The sequence below is a fragment of the Carassius carassius genome, chromosome 16, assembly GCF_963082965.1.
Source record: "Carassius carassius chromosome 16, fCarCar2.1, whole genome shotgun sequence".
Taxonomy (NCBI): Eukaryota; Metazoa; Chordata; class Actinopteri; order Cypriniformes; family Cyprinidae; genus Carassius; species Carassius carassius.
The window spans coordinates 5,634,320-5,644,492 of NC_081770.1; the positions used below are offsets into that span (position 1 = coordinate 5,634,320).

Here is a 10,173-nt window from a genome sequence, read left to right on the forward strand (position 1 = left end):
TTGTTTAGGGGTCTGGCCTGTTTAAACAAACCACAGATTTAATTAAGTAAATCAATTACATAAATGTGGTAAAAATTACATGCTTGCACAATAAAGCTCATCTTGCTCCATTAACTTTTAGTAAACTTGCCTGGGTGATTTGTGTTCCTGTATTTCCAGTAGACACTGAGTATCACAACTACAGCCAAGACTAGTACAATAATTACAACACTCACGCAGATCAGCACCATGTGACTTAACGGTAAGCCATCTTCTGGGATTAAACTTGATGCATCCACTATAAAACAGTAGATCAGAGAGTGTTAAATAAAACATTTGATGTGCAAGTTGAAAAATTAGAGAACTAAACAAATCAGTTTATATCAGCACTGACATCCACTTAAATCAGTGCTGCTGTACCTGAACATGTGTGACAGAGTTGAGTGATGTCCAGATGTGTGGTATGGTTTCTGATGGGATTGTTGATCACACAGCTGTAGCTGTTTTTCTCCTGATATTCCACCTCCAGAGGTAGAGAGAGACTGATGCTGAGATCAGACACACTGATGCTGGACAATAAACTGTTTCCTTTGTACCAGGAGAGAGTCACATGACCCACATTCACCACTGAACACAACAATGAACAATATGATGATGATGAAGGACACTGAGAAGAGTTTCTGGTGATGATAGGAACAGGCAGATGAGCTGAAGATGGAAAAATCAGAATAAACAGACAAACAGGTAAATAGACACTAATCTATTTACCAGCATCCACGTCATCTCACTGACTTGGAAATAAACCATATAGTACCAAAAAAAAATTATCATTGAGACATTCATTCATGAGACATTTCATCAAACGTCCTTGAGCTTGTGAAAGGCATTATATAAATTAAACATGTTGCTATTATTATTATTAAAAAGTAAAAATCCAATTGTAAAAGTTCTAAACACCACTTATTTAAATTTCCACTGGTTTTGTCTCTCTGGGTCGCTTGCCACAAATTACACATACCAGACTTTGCCTAGGGTCTCATTTCACCCTTTACAAAAGAAACCAGATACTGTACATTTAGCTTGGTGTTGTCTCCAAGAGGATATATGATGATAGAAAGATAGAAAAGTTACCAAAGTAACCACCTGTGGCTAAATTTGCATGTGGCCTGCTGACCGACTAGTACAGTATTCTTAATATGGTTCAGTGTTGCAACACACTGAAATCAACTACAAAATACTCACCAGAAACAATAACACTGAACATCTTTGGCAGGACGTCTTTCCCACCAATGGTCTGCAGTTCATAAAGTCCAGAGTCTTCAGTTTTGGTGTCTGTGATGGTCAGAGATCCAGTCTGATCATCCAGCTGCAGCCTGTCTCTGAACTTCCCATCTAAAACATCATTGTATACTGAGATCTTATTGACTACAGTGTTGATCTGAGCTATACGAGTGCGGCCAGGTCCAAATATCCACACTATACGTTCATATTTGTGTAAATCAGTAAGATCAGTGTGAAGCGTGACAGAATCTCCCTCCATCACTGACTTCACAATATCACTAAACACACCTGGAAAACAAACAGACACCGTTGCAAAGACTCGAGGAAATCCAAATGCTTATTAGCTAATCATATTTGATCAAGTTCAAAAGGTTAGTTGTTTGAGGGAAATGGTAGTAATGCAAACTGCAGACGTGTAATTGAGGTTGATAAATTATGTAAATATTACGCGTACGCATATCGCTCAACAATAAATAGACACATTTAGCTCGATTACAAAAGGCGTAACCTCAAGCGACGTTTAAAGAGCTACAAAGTGAAAGCGTAAGTCTCGAAGCTTTCTAAATACTCACCTTTTGCGAGCAAAAAGCATAGAAGTAAAACAGGGGCTTTCATTTTCGTGAGTTATGACATTTAATGAAGATGTTGGGTGTAAATGTTACGAGTTTTTAGCCTTAACTAGCTCGTATCCGCGCTAACAGCGAAAACACCCTTTTCTGACTAACATTTTTTGGTTGCAACCGACCTTACAGCGCTATGTAGAGCTATTTTTACACCCATTGAGATTAATTTGTGATTTATACTCCACTCTTGGATATTTCTCTTCTGAGAAGCCTGGCGTTGAGAAGATCGGAAGTGAGATATTCGATAAACGTCAGGAAGTTATTAGTCCTGTGATATCCTGAAGGAAGGAAATTGATCGCGTCGCCACCTACCAATGCAAAAAAACATCAACTTTCACTGTTTGGAGCTCCACTATATAGTTATCTTTTCCAAATGACTTTCCTAAATACATGTAACCACGTGATATTCAGCTGAAATAGCTGAGTATTTAACTTTACACCACACGACTTCAACGTAGTAAACTCAGCGTTTGTTTTGTGTCCTGGAGGTGTCTTGCCGTTCACCTGATGACCATTGTCTTGTGGGATACAGCTATGACTTCTTGTGGGTGCATACTGTATACTAGGTCAAACTGAAATCAGATTAACCCCCAAATCACCCTGACATATTCATCTAAACATTATGGTCTAATTTTGAAAACTTTATAATAAGAATACAAATATTATTGCTAGTTGGTTTAATTTTCATTATCACATTCTATATGGTTGCATCAGATCAAGAGAAGATCTGCAGCAGATCAAGTGTGTGTGTGTGTGTGTGTGTGTGTGTGTGTGTGTGTGTGTGTGTGTGTGTGTTTAATAAACTGTGAGCAGCTTCTGGGCCAAAATGAAACCTGCAGTGTATCTGACATTTTTTTTTATCTAAATGTGGTTTTGTTTTGTTGAGTGGACGGAATAGCTCGTGTTTGTGTCTGTTGCATGTGGTTGAATGGCTTCTTCCTGTCCTTGTAACATGAACCACATATATTTTCCTGTTAATATAAATAAACTAGATAAAGTAAAATAGATAAAGAAGTTAGTCTATCAACACTATTTAACGCTACTCACAATTAGGTATCTATTTGCCAATGACTATTTTATATTTAATAGAGAAACAAATGAACCATTACAAGAACTCGTACTTTAGTAGGTTGCGGTTTGCACACTAGTAACGTAAGATATTGAGAAGTTTTACTTGTTTTAATATCAGCAGCGCCCTTAACATGATCGGCTATCATAAATAATAAAGAGAAGAAGTATTTTATAGCAATGGTTAAATTATGTAGGTTAAGTAGAACGAATGCAAATGCAGGGTTAGTGCATCTGCACGCCGTGGGAGGGTGTAAAATAGAGGAGGATTCACTCCTGGTCACATTTCGAGTGATGTTCTCTCAGACAGCACAGCAAACTGCTGATAAAAATGCTTCATGGGTTTGTTTTGTGCTTCTGGTGTCTTGTTGGTAAGTTCAAATGTACTCTTTTTCTTAGCCCTTTTAGCTCTTGCAGTTTTATAGTGGAGTAAAAACCTACTGTAGAAGTTGATTTTACATTACCTTACAGCTGTGAAAATGTGTTACAGCTGTGAAAAAAACCTTTTTAGCAAGCTAATATCATGCTATGCTACAACTAATATCAAAAGGATAGCCTACTCCACCGTGTTTTCATGTTAAACTATGTTTTTCCCTTAACTAAGACGAGTTGATACATGCCTCTCTCGTCTCAGTGCGTGCACTCAATCGCTTTGGCGCGCGGTGACACTTTGAAAGCACTTAGCTTAGCCCATTCATTCAATATGGGCCAAGCAGAGAAGCTACCAAACACCGCCACGTTTTCCCTATTTAAATACAGTTACTCGCGTAGTGTAACTCGACCTAGGATGGTAACACAAAACAAAACGTTGCGCTTTTCTAAGCGTGTAAAATGGATAACTATATTGTGTGGCGGAATACCATGGCAAGTGCTTGTAAGCACTTCGTCTTGGCGCAGTAATATATTATTAATATATACTAACTTATAATAAACTCATTTTAAGACAAAAACATTTCAAAGACAGTAATGCATGGTTAAATAACCCACTGTGTGATATGATTCAAATAAAAATTAATGTGTTCATCAGCAATGATGCAATGTTGAGAAAACGCTTCTGAAATTATTTTTGGAAATACAGTTGTCAATTGTTGTGTGGCCTCTCAATTATCTGTGTAATTATAGCCATCTGACTAGTGACTGTTCTGTGTGTGAATCTCCACAAAAAATAATATAATATAAAATAATGATAATATTTAATCATGTAATCAATAAAAATTAACTGTAGTCTGATTTCACAAAGATATCTGACTAATAATAAAAATAAAATAGCTTTGGTAATGAAAATTCAAAGAGCCTTGGACCCCCCAAAAAAGCTTGAAATGTTAGGCCATGCTTTTTTTTTTTTTTTTTACTTCACACAGTCGTATCAGTGCTTTTCCAGTGACCATTTGAAAACCATTTGTGACAGATTTGACTTACTATTCCAAGAAACACTCTAAACACTTCGGAAAATCAATCAGTTGTTTAGTTAACATTTACATATGACATGTTGCATTAATACACAGCTTTGTGCTTTTTCTTAATGCTAAAATAGATAAGTGGTTTGAGAATGAACTTTGAAGTTAATTGAAACTAGTGAACCAACAGGAAGCATCTAAGGTGCTTTAGCCAGTTATTGAGAAAGAAGCGCTCTTGTATGTTTCAGGTGTGATTGGTGTTGAGGCAGATGAAATCGAGTCGTTGTCAGTGATGGAGGGCGATTCTGTCACCTTACCGACTGGTGTGTCTCAAATACAAGAGGATGATCTGATAATGTGGATGAGCGGAAACTACTGTATCGCTAAACTCAACATATCATCCCAAGTCATCTCTGAAACTCACAACATATTCAGAGACCGACTGAAGCTGGATCATCAGACTGGATCTCTGACCATCGCAAACATCAGAAGCACAGACTCCGGACTTTATAAAGCACAGATGATTGGACAACAAGTGTCAAAGAAAACTTTCAATGTCACTGTCATCGGTGAGTAAGAACTCACAGACTCCGTCACAAACAATTTATTCTGGTTTCTTTATGTTTCTCAAATGTTTTCCAGCTCGTCTGCCCGTTCCTGTTATCACCAGTTACTGTCCTCAAAATCCTTCTCCGTCAGGATCATCGGTGTCCAGATGTGTACTGCTGTGTTCAGTGGTGAATGTGGGTCATGTGACTCTCTCCTGGTACAAAGGAAACAGTTTATTGTCCAGCATCAGTGTGTCTGATCTCAGCATCAGTCTCTCTCTACCTCTGGAGGTGGAATATCAGGAGAAAAACAGCTACAGCTGTGTGATCAACAATCCCTTCAGAAACCAGACTCAACATCTGGACATCACTCAACTCTGTCAACCATGTTCAGGTACCATCAAACCATCAGCACATCCGCAGCATATTATCAATCATTATATATGCAGATATTTATTTAGTTCCTTTTTCCCTTCAGAATGTGTCTGCTGTTGTAAGTCAACTGAAGCTGTGATCCGATTGGCTGTCTCTGCTCTGGTGGGCGTGGCTACTGTTGTTGTTCTGGTTTATGACATCAGATCTAGAAGAGCTGAGCAGAAAGAACAAGCTATGAAATCATTATCGGACAATAACTGACTTACTATAAGAAGAATAAACCTATGTTTATGTTTTTATGTTCTATGAATGCTCTGTAACGCAACCTGGGATAAAGCTCATAGCTAATTCTGATTCTCGTGCAATCATATTTTTTTTACTTATCATCCATTTCTGCAATAAAAAATAAACGTATTTCTTTCATCTCTGCTTACTAAACACTTTCTTCTGTTCCTGTGGTCTGGTAGGTAGCAGACCCGTGGAATGTCAGCATTTAAGCATTGACAGGAAGTCGGTTCATTTTTTTTAAGAACTTGCCCTTTAGTGGCAGAACGTTCTGTCTTTAATACTGTTGTTACCCACAATGTTCAGAAAGAGTGAAGTTGTATCCAAAGTTGAGCTACTGGATCTTTTGTGTCCCCTTAGCCTACACACCTTTGTTTGAGAACCAAGTTTATTTTTTAGCAACCCTCAGAAAACTATTTTTTGGTAGGTCGATTCCTTTTGTTGTACTGAAGCCTTGCTATGTGTTAACCTACTTTAACCTACTTTCTACTTTCTAGGGCACTTATTCATTCAACACAGCTGATGCAAGTGTTATACCTACTCTTTTATGAAAGGTCACCATAATTAATTATGAGATTATGTGTTATGATGATTGTCATAGAGCGATTTGTCTTAATGTTGTTTTAATAATGTCATACAATGCACTCCTTTGTACTGAATGTGGAAAATAATCGTTAATCATCGCTTTTCTCTTGTGCATTTTTTTTTTTTTTACAAAATGTAACGTTTGGCTTTTTTATAACACAGGCTACCATTAGCTTCTGACAAGAATGCAGTTTTTAGAATTTAAGAACATTTTGACAGGAATGTCATTGTGACGATGATGATTCGAGTGGGAGGGGCCGGCCGTGACTTTTCGCTGTTCTCTCATTGTGAATTCGTCGAGCTGATCCTCATTGAAGAACAGCTAACGCTTCAGTAATTCACGCGTCAAGGCGCCGCTCTTTTAACGTGACGATTGCGGATAAGTGGATCCAGGTTAAAAAGCCTGACATCGCCAGTGGAGCTCTTTACAGATAACATCTAGGAGCTGTCATTTATTTCCTCCTTTGGTGTGTTACCTGAGGTGGATGTATTGCCAGGTGCTCGTGCTCGCGGTCTTTGCCGCTTTTCAATGCGGTTTTCCAGCATCATGCACTCGTAGTTTAAATGACAGACCAATCATCGGTAAGAATAAAAGCGAGTCTTTGAAGTTCTGTTTGATATGTAATTAGTGCATGATGTCTGGTAACCCAGATAGCAACATTGTGTCGGCCCAGATCCGGCCCACATCTGGCACCCATGGAAAGATGATGCACCAATGGAAACGCTAATCACTGTTATGGTGACACACATTAGAGTTAAACCTTTCTTAATTCTCAATAAAACTTTTGTAGATGTCCAACAGAAATAAAGTCAGTCTGGTTAGTAATAAGTGAAGCTGTTAATGCAGCTTGTGGAGTTGTTTAATCCTCCTCTGGTGAGATCTCCAGAGATTTAATGTCTTCTTTTATCTTCAATTGATTTCATCTAAGGTTGTGGCTGAAGTCAGTTGTAGTTCTTGTGTTTCTGCTTATCTCTTTCTCTGTTCTTTTCTTTACTTCAGTGATTCTGCTTGTTAACAGGCTTATTAAGGCTGAAATTCATATTTAATATATAAACAAATTTTGTGGCTCAGATAAGGTCCAGTTCTGGTTAATTTCTTTACTCTTGGCTGACATATGGCATTGCTATGGCCTGCTTGTGGCTCAAATCTGGCAAACAGGAGCGGTCCGCCCAAGTGCCATCATTCCATGCTGCATGTGGGCCAGATCATCTTTCCATGGGTGCCAGATGTGGGCCGGATCTGGGCCGACACAATGTTGCTATGTGGGAAATGATGTTTTATGTTATCTCATAATCTTGCGATGTCGTGTTGCTCACTATTTTTTTTAAATCGCAGCATCCTTCTCCGCAGTTCTGCCGCTAGAATGTACTCGTTTCTTCTGAATTATATTTTAACTCCCAAAAGCATAGTCATTGTAACACATTTTAAACATGGTTGGAACCTAACCTTCCATTAAAACCATTAAAAAATGTACCATTCAGTAGGCTAGCTGTACTCCCAACCACTCAAAGTTGGTTTGGTTTGATGGTTTTAAAGAGTTTGTGGGCTTTTGTGGTTGTGATACCAACTACCTGTTTGATTAGTCTAGGAAGACAACAGACCAGTACAACCTTATGAAAATGAACCATGGTTTTAATAGCCAAAAGTGAAACTATGGGTAGTTTCACTATGGTAACTAGTTAGTGTTGTAAATCCATTGGTAATTTGTGGTAACCATATTTTAACAATTTTAATTTGCATTACAGGAATTTTAGCCCAGGAAAACTTAGAAGACGACCCTCATGCACAGGGCTCTTCTTATATAGCTGCATCATATGTGAGACACTTGGAGTCAGCTGGTGCCAGGGTTGTACCAATTCAGTAAGTTAAACACAATCTACATGCTATTATTAAAAATAAATACATAAAAAAGGAGAGAACGAATGCATAAAGGTAATTGTGTTTGGTGTGCAGCATAAATCGCACAGAGGAGGAGTATGAAAAACTGTTCAACGCAATTAATGGGTGAGTGAGTTTGACTATTTTGACCCCACCTAAGCTGCTCGATGTGTTTGGAACATATAAGTTTGTTTATATTTGGTCCCTCTTGTAAACCACTTACTAGACCAGCTAGAAACCAGATAATATGTTCCAGAACTGCTTTTTATTCATACCTATATTAATTGACTGATTTAGTTTGCTGCTTCCTGGTGGGAATGTGGACATCGACAAGTCTCAGTTTACCAGAGTGGCAAAGAATGAACTTGCAATAAAGGTAAGTGTAAAAAACAGCATCATAATGTGAAAATGAGTCTGAATAAATATGAATATGCCTTGATGGTTCTTCTTTATTAAACACAACAGGCTAATGATGTTTCGGATTATTTTCCGATCTGGGGCACCTGCCAAGGCTTCCAGCAGCTCACGGTTCTGACTAGCAACAAGAACTTATTGACCTTGACTGACACCAAAGCAGTCGCCCTGCCACTGACCTTCAGCCCAGGTTGGTAGCATTGTGTTTTTCTTGAGTGCCAACCTCCAGCTCTCTCTTGTGAAGCCAATACGGAAGTGAGTAAAACTGTAATTCATCGACTGGCCGCTTGAGGCTGGCTGCAAAAGGGAGTCAGTCCCATAGACTCCCCATGTTAAAATGCCAAACTTTACATCAGAAAAATCATGTTTACAGCCTGGTGCAAAAAAATGAGTTTGTTCTATATAGCTAATGTTACACTTCATGACAACTGTGAGGTTGTTACTTGTAATTTGTTACCCCCAACATTGCAGATCAATCACTGTATACTTCAGCTATTTTTTTGTTATTTTTCTGAGTTGTCTAAACAAGCTTGGCATTGCTACTGTAATTCTGTAAGAGCAAATCATAAGCGTTTTTATCGAGTCCTGACAACAAACACAGATGGCAAGAAGGAGTTAATTTCCACCATGGAGGGTATGAATGCTACAGAGCATCTCTTTGTGTATGTGTGTGATGTAACCCATCATTCAGGAAGTCCCACAATCAGCTGTTTTTCATTAAATTGAGTTCACCCATAACACTGTACTGTAGTGAGCTAATTGGTCGGTTTTACATGTAGAAGTAAATATGTGTGTAGAAGTGAATATAATTATAGTTACATTTATATACTTGTATATTATATCAAAATGTTTTAATGAACCTCTGTTGAATATCCTGCAGCATATCAATATCCCTTCTATGCTGTTCAATGGCATCCAGAGAAAAGCCCATTTGAGTGGATTGAGAAAGATGGTATGGTGCACACACTCTCAGCCATCAAAGCTGCGTTCTACACTGCCCACTTCTTTGTTTCTGAAGGTTGGTCAACAAAATAATTAAATTTTAAAGTGAAATTTGAATATCTGGTCTTTGCATTAGATTACCCTTTTAATTTGGCTTAACTTGGTGTTAAGCATTGGGTTTGTTAAAAAAAAAAACACTGACCACTTTGCACCATGCCTTTTATTTGCTGTTTTTCTTTTTTTTCAGCAATGAAAAACCATCATCGGTTTTCTTCGCAAAGTGAAGAAGAAAAATCTCTGATTTACAACTATCAGCCTGTCTTCAAAGGCATGAACAGCATCTTTCTTCAAAATTAATACTTCGATTGAGTGTTCACACTGTTCATCGTGGCAGAATATTTTTTTATTTTATTTTTTTAAACTACTGTTTTTATTTCTTTCCTCAAAGTTTGCCCAGACTTCATGTTTGGAATGCAAAATTGTAACATTCATGATTCAGACTCACTTACGTAGCTCTCGATTGTAGACATGAAGTGTTCTAGAATCATCGTGACAGAATGTATTGTTATAGTTATATCCATTTCAGAAGTCGTATCATATAATATGTATCTTCTAGTGCCATTGTTCAGAAGTTAAACATTATGTTTCACAGGGTTCAGTAGCATGACCAATGCAATGTAAAAATGTTCTATTACTCTTGTCAATTTGAGAGAAAATAAAATATAGATATAAACTGTTATTTTAAACTGGAAAACAAACCTAAATATTTTAATTGTATATGGTAATTCACTCACTTC

At 37.7% G+C, this 10,173-nt stretch overlaps 3 protein-coding genes across 4 annotated transcripts in view; 2 read left to right on the forward strand and 1 right to left on the reverse strand.

Annotated features, from left to right (window-relative positions):
- Positions 1-1,927, reverse strand: part of LOC132159516 (SLAM family member 5-like) — a 145,673-nt gene extending 143,746 nt beyond the window's left edge. For both annotated transcript variants that reach the window (XM_059569061.1, XM_059569062.1), the window contains exons 1-3: positions 1,833-1,927; positions 1,222-1,548; positions 400-687 (exon numbers count right to left, since the gene is read on the reverse strand). In XM_059569061.1, coding sequence (XP_059425044.1) covers positions 400-687; positions 1,222-1,548; positions 1,833-1,875 — 658 coding nt within the window. In that variant the 5' untranslated portion in view covers positions 1,876-1,927. The remainder of the gene's footprint in view (positions 1-399; positions 688-1,221; positions 1,549-1,832) is intronic.
- A 2,465-nt stretch (positions 1,928-4,392) lies between these two features.
- LOC132159311 (uncharacterized) lies at positions 4,393-5,532 on the forward strand. The gene is made up of 3 exons (XM_059568828.1): positions 4,393-4,917; positions 4,991-5,290; positions 5,375-5,532. The coding sequence occupies exons 1-3, from the start codon at positions 4,641-4,643 to the stop codon at positions 5,530-5,532; spliced, it is 735 nt and encodes a 244-aa protein (XP_059424811.1). The 5' UTR covers positions 4,393-4,640.
- An 899-nt stretch (positions 5,533-6,431) lies between these two features.
- Positions 6,432-10,113, forward strand: LOC132159312 (gamma-glutamyl hydrolase-like). Its single transcript, XM_059568829.1, has 8 exons — positions 6,432-6,723; positions 7,888-8,002; positions 8,096-8,146; positions 8,318-8,402; positions 8,486-8,624; positions 8,964-9,068; positions 9,315-9,452; positions 9,624-10,113. The coding sequence occupies exons 1-8, from the start codon at positions 6,627-6,629 to the stop codon at positions 9,731-9,733; spliced, it is 840 nt and encodes a 279-aa protein (XP_059424812.1). The 5' UTR covers positions 6,432-6,626; the 3' UTR covers positions 9,734-10,113.
- The last annotated feature ends 60 nt before the right edge of the window (positions 10,114-10,173 follow it).